At 39.9% G+C, this 15,934-nt stretch overlaps 1 protein-coding gene across 2 annotated transcripts in view; it reads right to left on the bottom strand.

The window, feature by feature from the left end:
• Nucleotides 1-2,524: 2,524 nt before the first annotated feature.
• Nucleotides 2,525-15,934, bottom strand: part of atf6b (activating transcription factor 6 beta) — a 22,599-nt gene continuing 9,189 nt past the window's right edge. Inside the window, exons 7-17 of one of the 2 annotated variants that reach the window (XM_008299739.1) lie at nucleotides 15,001-15,165; nucleotides 14,494-14,663; nucleotides 13,769-13,948; nucleotides 12,364-12,446; nucleotides 11,164-11,358; nucleotides 10,121-10,228; nucleotides 8,318-8,417; nucleotides 7,983-8,053; nucleotides 7,349-7,448; nucleotides 7,172-7,256; nucleotides 2,525-5,644 (exon numbers count right to left, since the gene is read on the bottom strand). In XM_008299739.1, coding sequence (XP_008297961.1) covers nucleotides 5,352-5,644; nucleotides 7,172-7,256; nucleotides 7,349-7,448; nucleotides 7,983-8,053; nucleotides 8,318-8,417; nucleotides 10,121-10,228; nucleotides 11,164-11,358; nucleotides 12,364-12,446; nucleotides 13,769-13,948; nucleotides 14,494-14,663; nucleotides 15,001-15,165 — 1,550 coding nt within the window. In that variant the 3' untranslated portion in view covers nucleotides 2,525-5,351. The remainder of the gene's footprint in view (nucleotides 5,645-7,171; nucleotides 7,257-7,348; nucleotides 7,449-7,982; nucleotides 8,054-8,317; nucleotides 8,418-10,120; nucleotides 10,229-11,163; nucleotides 11,359-12,363; nucleotides 12,447-13,768; nucleotides 13,949-14,493; nucleotides 14,664-15,000; nucleotides 15,166-15,934) is intronic. The other variant, XM_008299740.1, reaches the window with a different exon arrangement.

The raw sequence follows: 15,934 nt of genomic DNA, 5'->3' as shown, positions 1-15,934 counted from the left end.
TATAAAGAGACACACAATGAGCCACAGCCCGCCTGTCTGTCTGTCCTCATGTGTTTCACTTCTCTGCCTCATCAGCTGATGCTCGTTTCCAGGCTTTCAAACAGCTTTTAAATCATTCAAACACTAAAACGCTTCAGATTTTGTGTTTTGAAGTTAATTAAATGAACAATCATTGGTTTTCCTGCTGAGTCTCTCTGAAGGAGAATCAGAGGAAACATGTGACTCAGCTGTTTGATGAGAGAACGTGTTAAACTCACCTCATGTGTCTCTGCTCCTCCTGTCAGCTGACCATCATCCCTTCTAGATGTTTCTACTTTTGTGTCTCACTGACTTCCTGTTTGATCCTGTGGCTCCGCCTCCATCATCACACCTGAACTCACCTGGTCAGGTGATGCTTCAGTGTCTGGCTGTTGCTTCAGCACCATGATGGAGGTTTTTCTATCAGTCTGCAGCGCTGCGTCGCCCTCTGCTGGCTGGAGGACGTGCTGTCAAAGTCACTGCTTCAAGTTTCCTAATTAAATTCTGACTTTTAAATAGATTAATTTAAAGCTGCTGCTGCATTTCAACATTTTCTATCAGTTTCCAAATAAGTGGAAGACACTGAAAGAGAAAACTAATATTTTCCCTCAAAACACAAATGTAAACAATTAAAACATATGCAATATAAAATAATAATAATAATAATAATAATGTTAATTAAAAATACTGAAAACAAAAAAGCTAAATTACACAGCAAAAAAATATTAAAAATACAAAACATGAGATAATTGAAATTACTAGAAAAAATGAAAAAAGTAAAAAAATATTACTTCAAAAGTCAATTATGAAGAAAAATTTAAATGCTAAAACTTACAAGGTAAAAATGTGATTTTTAAAAAGGCAAAATTATGAGACATCACCTTTGATTTAATAATATAGTCCAAAATTTTTGTCTTATAATGTTAATATTTTGTAAAACGTGAAGGACACAGTCATAGTTAAAACTCGATTAAAAACTGACAATAAGAACAAAAAAAAAATTGAGTTAAAAGGGCAAAATTAGGATTTTAAATCCTAAAGTCACAATAATTTGATTAAAAGTCCTAATTTTGATTTACTGTACTTTCTAGTCATGTCAAAATGTTCTTTATTTTTTCTTCCTGCTGGTGGAAACAGGCCTCCATTCAAATAAGACAATGAAGATGCAGTTTCCATGTTTGTATGTTTCGTTATCTGTCTGCTGATTGTTTGTTTCATGTGATTCTGTTGTGGGGAGATTTTCTGTCAAACAAACATCATGAACAGTGACTTCAGCTTATTACGTATCAAATCCAAAACTTCCCTTCCTACAAAACATGAAGCTCATCAGCAAATAACAAAGAAATATTTACATGTTTAAGATTTTATTCCATTTCAATAAAAAAAAGAGGAACTCAGACTGTATATTTAATATTTAAATCTTTAGCTTCAGACTGTCACTGAGATTTTGCCCGTGATAAAACTGGAATAGTTGACAGTTTGTTTAAAAGGATTTAAATAAGGAAATTTCTGAAAATTCATGAAATCTGTCCATTTGAAATATTTTCAGAATGACAGAAAATGAGTCAGTAAAGCTTTTCTTCTGACTTAAAACAAATAAAAATTGTAAATAGTGAACGATCTATAGTATGTATATATAAATATTGAATACATTTCAGTAAAATTATTCAAAAATTCAACTTCCTCTCTTCTTTTTCCAGGATTTTTCCTGTGAGCTTCAATTTTTTATATATATTTTTTTGCAATTCTGTCTGAAATCTTGTGGGAAACTTAAAGAACAACCAGAGCACTGTGGAAAGAGAAGGATCCTTCTGTCTTTGGTCTGATTTCCTGAGGTGTTGAACTGCTGCCACTTTAAGAGACGTGAAAATGATTGTGGAAAAACTAGTCAATGTGACACTATTTGGGTTCAGGGATTGTTGGTTCTGGTCCAAATTCATACTGAACAGAGGATCTTTAGCATTTGTTTTTACCTTTTTTATTTTTCTAAGAGGCGGTGAGGTGCTGAAGAGGAAGACAGGTGAAGCTGTAACGTTATCTTTGAGTCAAAAGTAGTTTGTTTTAACTGAGGAAACCACAAACTGAACATTAGCTTGTTCCTGTAAACACGAGTCGTCATAAATCTGGAGAACAGACCTGCGTGTTCAGAGGCTAGAATGTGTTTCAGTGCGTTTCTAGTGAATCTCTCAGAGTAAATCAGCACAAAAAAGTGTTTGGTTCCTCCACTTTAACCTGCAGGAGCTCGTGAAGGCTCCTGGTACGATGTTTTGTAGCCATGGAGGGAAAAACGAGCAAACACCATTTTGTGTGAAATAAAGAAACTCAGGAAGTTTTTAGACGTATTCAGAGTAGAAAAATTACAAACTCCATTTAGCAGATCCATTATTGTGTCTAACTCAGGCAGTAATCATCACTTTCAGGAGGGTTTCTCAATAAAATCAGTCAGAGCAAGAACTGAATCTTCCAGAGAGGTACAACTGTACAATAAGAGACAACTCAGCACAAGTGTGTTTATATAAATGTATTTCATCAGGACAGAGTCGCTGGCCGCTCCACCGAACTCAACGCTAGGATATAAAACATGACATATTTACCGCGAGCATCGTTATCACAGAAACCACTTTATTCTTTTTCTAAGCTTTTTTTTTTTTTTTAAACTTTTTGTTGTGAAAAAAACAAAGGAATAAAAAAAATTTTTAAAAAGGTGACAAATACAAACAAAAATATCTACATTAATATTTACAGCTATTAAATAATAACCCCCATAGGAACAAATTTTCTATCATAGAAAAACAAAACAGAAACATGGTCGAGTGTGACGGGCGACGCAGTGAAGCAGGATCTTTGTCAGCTGATGTCGTTTTGAATCACAGATAGTTTAAAACAATGAAAACGCACATTTCTGTCCGTCGTACCATAAAACCATCAGCAGGTGGATCTGACGCATGTTCTCCTCTACAGCTGAGACTTTTAGCTGATTTCTAAGTTGAAGTTTCTTTTTTTTTTTTATTCATTATGCGACAGTCAATAATAATCAGCCTGAGAGGTAATAAAATGACAGTTTCACAGTTTGTATTCATGTTTGCCAAAGAGGCTTTAAATGACAAACCCGTGGCTGTTTGTGTTCTTGGACTTTGTAAAGCTTGCTTTATACTTTGTGTTGAATCTACACTCACTGTAGCCTGACCTCCTGGAAATATTTCTAGCTGTCGGGGTGACGCAACATGCTGTTTGCACAGATTTGCACAAAGATAATACTTGTGTGAAACTACATGTAACATGAAACAGGCTGTAACTTTATCTGGTTTGCTCATAAAACACAAACAAGAGCCAGTATTCTGCTAAAGCAGCCCTATGTGGTTTTCTTCACTGATCACTGTGTAGACTCAGTCGCTTCTTCTGTCTGTTCTGCACCAGAATTAACTTTTGAAAAGTAAAATGTTGTTCAACATTTATCTGCTCCAAATCCAACATGATCTGTTTCTGCTGCCACGGTTTGAAGTAAATAAAAGAAACTCCACCGTTAACTGGAGTTGTGTTGATGTAACACACCAGACTCAGGAGTACAAACCAAACTGTTGTATCACTGCTTTTACTCGAGTAAACGGAGTAACTGCTCAAAGTAAAGTATCACCAAACGTTGAGGCTGCAGAAACTTTTCCTCACATTTGAGCTTTGACTCAAACTGTCGACGGTTTTCGCTGCTGACTAATCATGTTCCTTATCGGTCTTTATTCAAATCTCAAACATGTTTGGTTTATATCACACGCAGGACAAAGATAAGCAGCTCATCTGCAGAGTTCAGATTGGGGTTTTTTTTTGGCTTTTCTGTTAGAAAAATGACCAAAACACCTCATTAATTCCCAGAACTGTTCAAGTCATAGTTTCAGCTGCAAGTTATTTAAGTTACAGACTCCAAAACCAACATCTGTTGCTCAGGAACTCAATGTTTAGGCCATTACAGCATCTGATAGATCAATATGTCAGCTAATAAACACGCAATCACACGTGTATCAGCTAAATAAACATCACCTGATGTATTACATTAGTATTATGTATTTCATATCTGTCAGCTGATGGGTCCGTTTCCAAAATAACGCTGTTTTTATTTTCTGTTTCAGTTTGAAGCCAACATTAAGATCCTGCTTCACGCAGCAGCCGTCAGCATCGACATCAAACATCCAGACTGCACCAGGTCTGATTACTGCTGAGACACGAAACATTCACCACAGAGAAAAACAACACGGACGACTCCTCTTGTAATTTGAACTTCTGTATCTCACAATTAGGACTCGATAACAGATGAAAAAGATCTCATAAATACAAGAAAAATAAGTGGTTATGCTTTATCACTGTTTGTGAAGGCAGGATGGAGGAATGTAACTTCTGTTTTTTACAGCATGTGGAGCTACAACTCCAGCCACACTTTCCATATTTTGGAAAATGACCAAGGCCAAGTTTGCTATGAAAGCTCCTTTTATGCTACGTATCGTATATTCTGACAGATATTCGTGAATCCCTTTGACACTGTAGAAAACGTGAGGATTCTCAGACAAACTGCAGCGTCATGTTTCAACAGCTTATCCTGATAATGACACTGACTGGCTGGTTTCTGATATTTCTGTGCTGATATCTGACACTTTAAACCACATTCACATTAGAAAAAGTTGACAAAAATATAAAATACATTCCAAAATCAAACTAACTAACTAGGCAACGCTGCTGCTGCCTATTTCTAACACCCTACTGTACATTAGTTCTTAACTGAGAGATACAGAAGTCCTAACTACCGATTGTTTCTCTTTAGTAAACGCAGTGAGCCTCCGTAGATTAAAACCAAGACAGTACAAATATACAAACTCCACAGAGACCAGAGACAGAGCGGCGCCATCGAGCTGTGATCGCCCTGCAGCCAAAGCCAGAAGAGACATATAAACGGGTTTGCTGCTGATGAAAGCTCTGAACGAACCGCGACTGTCGACGCAATGCCAGGAGGTTCGCTCAGGAGCTGAATCAGAAGCAAACTTTGTAAAATTCAAACACACCGACTGCTTCCACTCTTCATTTCATTCATACTGTACATTTTCACAATTAAATATTAAAACGCAGCACGGTTTCTAAGTGCAGTGTGCTGCCCTGTCTGCATCTCATTTTTAGAAATATATTCATATATATTAGGGCATTTTATTTATCGCTTCAGCCCCGGTAACCGATCCAATTCATTTCATGGCAGGAAACTTGACTTCTGCGCCGAGGGGAGATTCGCCGGAGGACAAACCGTTACCTGCTGAAGGGGTGATGACATTTTTTAGTATTACAACATCGCCTCTTCTTCAGACTCCTTCTGATTGGCTGATTAAATATTCGCCTGTCCGTCGGCGGGCGGGCAAACGCTGCCTCTGAGACGACGACGGCGGGGAAGAGGAGTGGTGGTGGCGTCCTCGGAGCGAGGTGTGGTTGCCGTGGTGATGGTGGGGGCCGTGGTGGGAAGAGGGGGGAGGCGGGGGAGGGTCGCGGAGGGACGGGGGGACGGCGGACGATTTGATGGGGACGATTCGAGTGTCCATGACCTCGCAGTCGACCTGCATCATCATCTCGTAGCCCTGAGAGGAGTTGTACAGGCTCTCTGAGGAGGAAGAAGGAAACAAACATGAAACAGCTGATTGGTCCAGATCCTCCAGGGACACTTTTCTGCTTTTCTTGCTCTTAAATCACAGTAAAGTTGATATTTTGTGAAATTGGTGTGTTGGTTTAAATAAAACAAGACATGTAAGAATACTTAATGATGCCACATGACCGCTGTGTTTAATTTAAAAGTAACACTATTCAGTACGTTTACTCTGCTGCTGTCCTCGACATGTGACTGTACTGGAATTTAAAGGGACTTTCAACTGTTTTTGGTAGCTTTAGTCACTGTTTTCTATATATATAAAGATTTTACGTACAAGATATGATGAGCTGACAAAATATAAAGCTCTAAAAGATATTATCCAAGAGTTTATGAAGTAGCTACCACTGTAAAGGCTTGTGTCCACATGAAAATATCATCAATAATAACTATTATATATTTATGGCTTTTCATTTCATAACCCACAAGTGCAAAATTTGTGACCACAAGGACTGTGCACACTGCAGCGATTAAATATGTGACAGAAAGTCTAATTCTTTTAGACGAGAGTCATCCACATCTTAATAATTTATCTTTAACCCTCTGAAGCCCAAAAGCTCCTAGCAGGCTTGAAAGCATGTTTTTTTTGTGTTTTTTAATAACCAAAATTCCACCAAAAAATTTAGAAAAATTACAAATAATCTGAATCAGAAATCTAAAAAAAAAAAGACGAATTGTCAGATTTGTCAGTGGTCTTTTACCTACTCACTTGTAATGTGCCATTCTGTCGCAAAACTTAAAGCCTAAATTTGTGATACTTCATCAAAGTCATCATATTCTTGATGTCTCTTTAAGTAAATAAATAAACCAAATTGAACATCCATATTAAATGAAGAATCAGGGCCTTTGTAGCTGACCTGCAGGCAGTGTTTACACAGAGCAGAGAGGAGACAAGTGTGGAAATAAAAATGTACACAGTAAAATATCTATAATATGCAGAGTCACCATGTTTCCAGTAACACCTGGGGATACTTTTCAGGTTTTTCCAGTTTTTGCTCAATAAATAGTCAAAGAAATCATACTTTTTATGATTTAGGGCATTATAACTGTGCCATACTGCACAAAGGACATTTTCTCTGCTTCTAGCCCCGGTGTGTTGTTTCCATAGAGGTGCAGGACTTTATGTTGCAGTGAAAAATGAGGCCACAGTGACTAAAAATGCAACAGGAGGAAAAACACGCCCCGAGGGTACGGAGGGTTCAGAGGGTTAATAAGACAGTACTTCAGTTCATCTCTGTTTGTGTTGCTTCATGCTTCTCAGCGGTGGCCTGAGTTAAAATGTGACAGGAGCAGAAAAAAAAAAAAAGTCCAGAAACTTTCTAGCTGTCAAAGGGTTCATTTCTGTAGGAAAAAAAAGCCCCAAAACATTTCATTCTTTAAGAGAAAATCTTAACTGTGTGTCATTGTGAACCAGACTGTATCTTCTTCTAATGATGAACAAGCTCTCTAATACCACTCAGCATCTTGATGAAGTCACCGACTCACCGTTAACCGACATGGCCGGCATCACCAGAGACATTTTGGGCCGGCTGGTTTTGTTGTGGCTGATGGCCGGAAGCAGCAGGTGGTCCTGCAGGAGGAAGCAGAAGAAGCATTCTGTGTTTACTATCTGGTTTTTTAAAAACTGTGAAGGGTTCAGCTGGTCCTAAAATGTTGTCGTACCCGTCTGAAAGAGACGACATAGAACGTGTCCTCTCTGCGGTCGATGGCATCGAGGAAGTCGCTGTAGGTGACCTCTGGACCAGGAAGCACCTGCAGCTGACTGCAGACGCAAACGAGAACCAGACAGGAGAAAGAGAAAGAAAGTTCAGGGTTTGTATCGAGCTCAGTCTGAAGCTTCATCAACATGTTCCCTGCCTGAAATACTACTCAGATGCTTTTATCTGGTGTCCAGTCAAATCCTGAAATTCACAGTGGTCTCTTCATTAAAACACAACACAGAAGCCCATCAGCTACACAGAGTACTGTGGTGTTAACAGGTGCAGTGAAAAAATTGGGATGGACCTACATAAAAGAAGTTAGGTGCCCTCGTGCAGCTAATGTTAAGTTTGTGTGGAGCCCTGCACCATTTATCTTTAACATGATTAATCATAAATTATTCCTATTTTCCCCTCAAGATGTTGTGTTTTTTTGTTGTTGTTGAAGCCACTGAGATTAGTTTCACAAATGTTTTCATTCATCTTTGTTGACAACCAGTTGCTCCACCATCTGAACAGTTAACTGTTTAGAAACATGGATAGAAAGTCATCAGGACTTTATTGTTTGATTTCTTTTAGCTCCTTCACGTCTGCTGTACCTTTCTATGGAGCGATGAGCCTGGATCGGCAGGTATCTGGAGAAATTCGTCTTCCTCTGCTGAGCTTTCTGCTACCGGACAAACACAAGATGGAACGACAGTTAACACAAACTTGTTAAAAAAAAAAAAACAGCACAACAACATAATGTGTAAATTCTATAGGATATCATAAAAAAGCATCCGCATATATTCCATTTTGTACATAAAATTTGTGTCAAAAACCTCAAATAAAGTCTAAGAAAAGACAGTCTATAATGTTTTATTGCTAAACAGGAGAAAGTCAAGTTGTTTTCTTGCATTCATTAAAACAGCCTAAGAGGATGCAGAGAACTCACCTGAGCGATCTTGGCCTTCTTGGCGATCTTCGGTTTTCCTCCAGACTTCTTCCGGTCGATCTGATGTCGATGGACCCAACCTCTCAGCTCGTCTGCCAGCCTGAAAACAGAAAATACTTCAGCTTCAAACACAGAAACATCAAGAAAAAGTACGTAACATGAAGTTGAATTTCTTAAATCGGTCCACTTTTACTTTGAACAGGTCGGGCTGCTTTTTAAACACAATGGTTTGGAGAGAAAACTTCACTGGCTTGTTTCTCTCCGTTTGGTTTATGGCTTCAATTAGAAATCAAACCTTTTCTTTTAATGTTTGTTTGTTCGAGCCAACAACAAAGCAACATGAGTGAGCAGTGCTTCCTCTCCGTTAATTCAGTGGCAGTTGTTTGGACATTTAGACAAAGTATACACAAAATAACGCTGCATGCTTATCGTGCAACGCTGTGTTTAGATAAACATTGTTCGTGGTTCATCAGAAGGAGGCTCAAAGTGGGTTGATCCCCTGTTTGCGGCCTCTGCTGCCATCTAGTGTACCACCAGTGGAGCTGTATGGAGTTTTGCATGTGGTGCACAATCATGCTGATTTATGTTTGGCAAACACCAACCAAGACAACACAAAGTGAAGGAAAACTTAACAAGAATGAGCTGCCCAGTGAAGGTCGAAGTCTGTGTGGCAGCAGAGTTACAAAGACAACCTTCAGATGCTGCCAACTTTATCTTTTAACCCACTGAACTTTGGACAATTTATTGCTCCCTTCACATTTTTAATCACTGTGGACTCATTTTTCACTGCAGTGTAAAGTCCTGCACCTCGATGAAACATCACAACCACGACTAGAAGAATAGAGTACTTAGAAATGTCTTCTGTGCAGCAGTACACAGTTAGAATGTCTTTTCTTTTACATTAACGAAAAAAGTGTGTTATAAATGCTGGGGGGGAAAAGGGGCTCAAATGTGATAGATGTGTCACTATTTATGATTTTACAACCTCTACAGACTCAGAATTTTCCACACGACTCTGTATATGAACTCTAGAGAGATGTTTCACCATGCTGAATGTATCTTCCAACAACTTGCTCCTCTGTATAACATTTTTTAATCATGCATCATATTGATTCAGCAGTTTTCTCTCAGTCTCTCCTGTTGATATGCTTCCACTCGACTTTGTTGAAGGCACGAAAATCTTAATGGAATATACTAATACTGGTGTCAGAGTGAAAAATGATCCCAGCCAAGGTTTTTCTTTTTTACTGATAGACTTGTAAACTAGTCTAAATGTGACTTTCTGTTTAACTAAAAGAGAAATTAGTCACTAAGAACATTTGTAGTTGCTGTTTTCCCCCCTCAGTTTACAGGTGTTGTACAAAAATAATACCGTGATATTGAAAAAAAATTCTTAGCTACAGCTCTAAAAATAATTCCAGATAATAAATTAATAATTAAAAATGACCTGGACTTCAGTTCACACTGAGCACATCTGTACTGTTAAATCTGCCAAGTTTTAATGGTTTTAAATATGTGTTTACTTAATGTGTACAAAGAAAAGCTGGACAGTGTTTTTTTTTTTCTCTAAGATATTTTTTGGGGCTTTTCTGCCTTTACTTTATAGGACAGTGAAAGAGTGACAGAGTAACATGGGGACAAGAGTGGGGAAAGGACATGCAGCAAATGAGCCACTGGCTGGAATCGAACAGCAGCTGCTGCGCCGGGGACTATAGCCCCTGTACATGGGTCGCCCGCCCAACCTGTTGAGCTATCCGGCCGCCCGAGCTGGACAGAGTTTTTGATGACACAAGTGTGACTGACCTGAGAGACTCGGAGCGATTGAACTGCCGGCAGTCTGAGGAGGTGAAGTAACGGTCGATGTCCTGCAGAACCAGGTCCTTCATGTCACTGAACATGTCGCTCAGGTTTCTGCACAACAGCAGCAACAACACACACATACACATTAGGATGGTAAAATAAGACCATACAGTACCACACAGCAGGGACACATTTCTGTCTTGAACACGTCAACATTTAAAGAAACTTCTTTCAATCCAGTGAGTGAAGCTCTAAATTGGACACGTCAGTAGATGACAGACGTGCTGAAGAACCAGTTCTGTTGGAATCGTGTATGACTGCATTTCAGGTGATTAAAATCTTTAGAAGGATCAAAGCATGAAGTCTATCTGCCAACTTTCACTGGTGAGGAGATTCTCAGTGCAGATAAACTCATCTGAGACAGGAGAAGCCTTTTACCTTTTACGGCTCATGTCATGTGACCTTTTAAAAGTCATCAGCAAAGTTTGTAGCTGAGCAGGCAGCATCATTTAACGGCTTCCTTCTCGTGGGTCAATGTATGAGCACATGTCTGAAATGTGTTGAATGCTTCCTTCAACAATAATTTCACACTGAGCAGCAGACAATGAAAGCATGCTTACCTCTCTAAGCCCCAAAGCATGCTATCGATTTTTCTCTTTCTAGCAGTAATTGCAGGTCCATCAGGACACAAGTCTAAGCTTAAAATTGTAACATTTCATCAAAATCGCTTTTTTTCTACTTTGCTACTTTAAAAAATGTGTATAAATAAATAAACTGAACAGTGAACAATGACCCTACAGTGATTAAAAATGTGAACAAAGTGAAAGATGTCCAGAAACTGCTTAAGTTCAGAGGGTTAATCAGCTCAAACGTTTCTGTTGTGTCTGCTAACAAGACACAGCTCAACTCTCATCCTCTGCAGAGAAACAGCAGAAAGTCTAAATTAATTCAGCTCAGATTTGTTATTTCGACCCTCCAACTGATGTTTAAACTCTCTCAGCTCGACACCGTCACTGTTTTCTGCTCTGTGGTCAGACTCCTCTCACCTGAACTGATAAGACTCTGCAGTGTATCTTTCTACTCCTCCGTCCTCCTCCGTCTCTGTCTTGTCCTCCACCCTGCTGGGAGGTGGAGCTGCCGCCTGCTGCTGCTGTTGTTGCTGTTCGATCTCCAGCAGCCGTCGCCCTGAAAACGACACCATGTCGTCCTGCAGACCCGTCGACAGCTTCCTGTCGGTGATGCTGCAGAGAAAAACACCAGCACAGTTAAAGTCACATTGAGGACTGATGGTGTGGTTTTGAACTGTCTGTTCTCTAAACCTATTGTATTTATATGACACTTTTTTAAAATATTACTTAAAGAAATAAAAAGAAGTGAACAAGACAATGTCTAAAAAAACACAAAGTTTAACTCTCTGAACCTAAACAACAGCTGGCAGGTTTGAAGATCGGCAAAATGAGTTTATGAGAGCCAGAAAGAATCGTCAGATTTTCAACTTTTCAAACATCCTTGACATAACCATGTGGCTTTTGGATACATTGGCAAAAAAAAAACTAAATCTAAGTGAAAAATTGTCATATTTGACCAAAATCCCGTTATTCTACGTGTGTCATTTTAAAAAATGCCGAAAAAGAAAGTGTGCACCAGATCCTGTAAACTACAACCTTAAAGCCGTTACTGACTCAACTGTGACCGACAGTTACGTGACAAAAACTCAATGACTTCTCAGCTAAACTGCAGGCAGTGTTTACACAAAGCAGAGATGAGACAAGTGTGGGTGCAAAATGTAAGTAGTAAAATATTCATAGTATGCAGCCACCCTTTATATCTGAGAATTGTTAATAACTGTGGGCACTTTGGAAAATTATCCAGTTTTTATTGGATTTCATGAAAATGTGAAAGTTTGTAAATATAAAAGAAATACACCCTAAGTTTTTTGTCATTTAAACAACTTATGGCATGATGTCAAAACACACAAAAAAACATTAGTTTTTTTCTACTTCTAGCCATGGTTGTGCTGCTTCCTTAGAGGTGTAGAACTCTGCATTGCATTAAAACGAAAAAAGCGCCTACAGTGAAGAAAAACATAACAGCAGCAAAAACACCCAGAAGCTGCTCAAGTTCAGAGAGTTAAAAGAAATAAATCAAAAGCAAAACAAGAGTTTTAAGACGTAGCTTTGACGCCTGTAAAGACAAATTTTCGCTCAAGGCTGCGTTTTATCAGAAGAGTCTCCATGAACAGATACCTGACGGGTCCAAAGCTGAAGGTCATGAAGAGCAGGACAGCCATAACACACACAGCTCTCTTGTTGCTCGCCGAGTCGCTGCCCTGAAACAACACAAACAAGGAAGTGAATTTTAGAAACATTTGCTCTTTGCTGAAAAGTCATGTTCAACTGTTTTTACTTTGTCTGCATGTTCCGTGAACCTTTGTTTGACATCTTCCCACATATTTTTAACAGGTTTTACAAGTTCGTCTCTTCAGCGTTTTCTGTAACTCAGTTCGACCTTCCTCCTTTCTCATAATTCCTTCCACCTGTTCCACTGGTTGTTGGTAATTACATTCATAAGCAGCAGCTGCACTGTAGTCAGTACAGTGAGTGTCACTCTGCAGGGAAATCAGCAGGACTGCTCCTTTAATCACAGTTCCATCCATGTTTCTAACATAAAAATTAAACCACACACTAGGGCTGGTCCAAATAGCAATTTTTGATCTCTGGACATTCGGTCCCAATTAATGACGAATATCCCTAATATTCGGGGGAGGGCGCATGGTGCGCTCAGGCTCCGACGGGCCGGAGTGGGCGTGACGCACAGGCCACATTTGGCTACTAAGACCAGCTTCTGTGTTTAGGTTAGCGGTGACGGCACCTTTTCCGCAGGGGGTATTCAGAGATCAAGTTTGATATCCCCATTCCAGCACAGCGAACGAATAGTCGGCTATTCGGCTATTCAAGTCCAGCCCTAACACACACTGAAGCACTTTCTTCCATAACAATATGATTAAATCTGGCAACACAAACACACATTACTAGAAGTGTAAAAGTGTGTTTTTTGTGCTGCTTCAGGGTGTCTGTGACATCAACTCTCCTGCTGTTTTACCAGATACTTGGAAAAATTCACCACTTAAAAGCCTCACACCTAAATCAGCATAAAATTTTAAACTTTAGCTAAAAGACACAACTTTAACCCTCTGAACTCCAAAAAGTTTAGTGGTATTTTTGGCTACCATCTGTCATATTTTTATTCACTGTAGCCTCAGTTTTTTTTTCCGGCATTTTAAGTTTTTGCCCTTTTCCGGAAACCACGCTTGCTTTGAGTCGGGAGAACTCAAACATATATTTTGTTGAATTTCTTTGGATATTGATTGTACAAAACTGGAGAAATGTTGTACATGTAAATGCTATAAATTTGGGGGATTTTTTGAAAGATAAAATGCCATTCCAACCTGCCAGTGGTATTTGAGGTTCAGAGGTTTAAATCTGCAGCTAACTTACGTTTATGACTTGATTTGCTGTTCTTCCTAAGTTATTAACTGATTCTAAAGTCATATAAATCACTTTGTGGATTTTAAATGTATGTCTGTCTTACACATCCTTTAGTAAAGTGTGCATCCGTATTATTCTAATCTATCCTAATACTTGCTCTCACCTCCTTCCCGGCCAGCCTCTCCCTCAGCGCCTGGTTCTCCCTGCGAAGCCGTTCGTTCTCCTGCTGGGCCTCCCTCAGCTGAGCCTCCAGGTTCTGCAGGTATTCCTTCTTCTTCTTCCTTGACTGGCAGGCCGACTCTCTGTTCTTTATCATCCTCTGCTGCCGCTTCAGCACCTTCATCTGCACCGGGAGTGGAGAGGAAACAAGACAGAAGGGAAGAAAGAAGAAGGGATTGTTAAGTAATTTAGACGAGTTTGGAGTAAAACCCACAGTTCTTCAGTTTGGGGTCTATAAACATTTTGTTTTTGGTGTGGAGTGCAGGTTTTTATTACATCAGGCTCTTGGTGTTTCACTTGACACCTCTTACATAAGATCTGATATATGAACACTCAGTGGGCCTCAGGCTGTTGGATTATATCACAAAACCTGCTTAACTTCCAAGCCTTCTATTTCTGTTCCCCCTCACTCCATTACCTCTCTTCCTCTGACTGTCCTCCAACTTTCTGCCCTTCCTCTGCCTCCTGTTTTAACATCCTCCTCACAACTCCTCCTCTTTTCTTTCCCTTCACTGACTCTCCAAACCGGCTCCTTCTGTTATCTTCTAAACTGTCAAACCATCTGTTCATTTCTTCTCCCTCTTTGTTGTTAGGTCAGTGAGGAACCTTAAAAAGAAACTTATTACAACACGAAAAGCAGCATGCAGCCACTGCATCCAGTCTACTCACATCGATGTCGTTGGAGTTGTTGCCGGGTAGCGGTGCGGTCGCCGGGACGATGGGTTTGCTGGCGGGCGGGGCCGTGGGGCTGGAGCAGTGCTGGGGGATGCTGGGAGAGACGGGCTCCATCTTGACGATGGCCGGAGCTGAGCCGAGGCAGACGGACTGAGAGAGGACGACTGGAGGTTGAGAGACGACAAGAAGGTCAAGTGATGCTGCAGGAGATTAAAGCTGCTGTATCTGCATGCCCAATAAAAATCATCTCTAGTTGCTGTCCGAAACAACATGATACTTTTGATTACACTTGGGGGATTAAGCAACATTTTAAAAGCAGAACCTTTTCTTGTTATTGACTATTTTTACTGCTGGTAAAGAATTCTTCCTCCACCTCTGCGAGTAACTCAGTGTTTTGTTATTCTAAGTAGGTCTAAACTAAAATATTGATTCACCATATTCACACATTCTTTCACATTCAGAATTAAATAGAAACGCTACAGCGGGAGTTTCTCCTCCTACCGGGTCGGGTCTGGTCCATGGAGGGCAGCCCCTGCAGTATGAGTGTTTTGGCCGGCGTGGGCGTCTGGGGTACGGGGAGGGTGGTGACACACACGGGTCTGGGCTGGATGGGAGGTTTGGTGCTCAGGATGGTGCTGGCCTTTAATGTGGCCGAGCTCGGCAGCACTGAAGGAGAGGGACAACGGAGTTTCTTTAGAGTTAAGTGGAACGTTTCTCATAGAAAGCAGATATTTTTAGGAAACTAACAGTGTATTTTGGACAAAACGGTGACACATTTCAACTGTTTTGCAGAGCAGAAACTGTCAGATACTGGAGCTGTCACCCACACACGTCTCAGCAGTGTCTGATGTCAAGTGGAAAACTAATGCAACGATTTGGCAAGCAAACTAGGCGGAGCAGCTCATCACATGCACACACACTGAAGTTATTTGACTTGACACAAACAAGTATCTTCAGTGGAATGATTAGCACAAAGAGAAAAACAGGGATGTTGTTCGGCAGAGCTGCTGTGTCTGTGTTGGACTAATTTTGTCGATGGAAACAATAATAATCCTATTCGCAACAAAAAGCATAATAAAGTCATTTTAGAAAAACAGTGACAACAAGAATGACATGTTTCATGAACAAATGAAAAACCAAATGAACTTGTGTTTTAATGTGTAGTGAAGTGTACAGCTACAGAAGCACACTGTAGCTCCTAATCAGTGACAGTTTCCTCGACCTTCCAGTAACATCCCCTTTTCAGAAGTTGATTTTGAAGTGTGTTTCACTGAGAAATCTTCTGTCTCTGTTAGGAATGTTTTCTAATTTCTCATTCTTAGAAGAAACACATTCACAGCCTAAACTTCTCTACAATGCACTGAGAATTAGACAAGCAGCAGCGGCAACAGCTAACACAAACTAAAAAGATGCAAGTAGCACCAAAAATAAAAAA

Source organism: Stegastes partitus, unplaced genomic scaffold, assembly GCF_000690725.1.
Source record: "Stegastes partitus isolate 25-593 unplaced genomic scaffold, Stegastes_partitus-1.0.2 Scaffold1453, whole genome shotgun sequence".
NCBI classification, from domain to species: Eukaryota; Metazoa; Chordata; class Actinopteri; family Pomacentridae; genus Stegastes; species Stegastes partitus.
The sequence above is the reverse complement of the archived record's forward strand: the minus strand, read 5'-3'. Positions and strand labels throughout refer to the sequence as shown.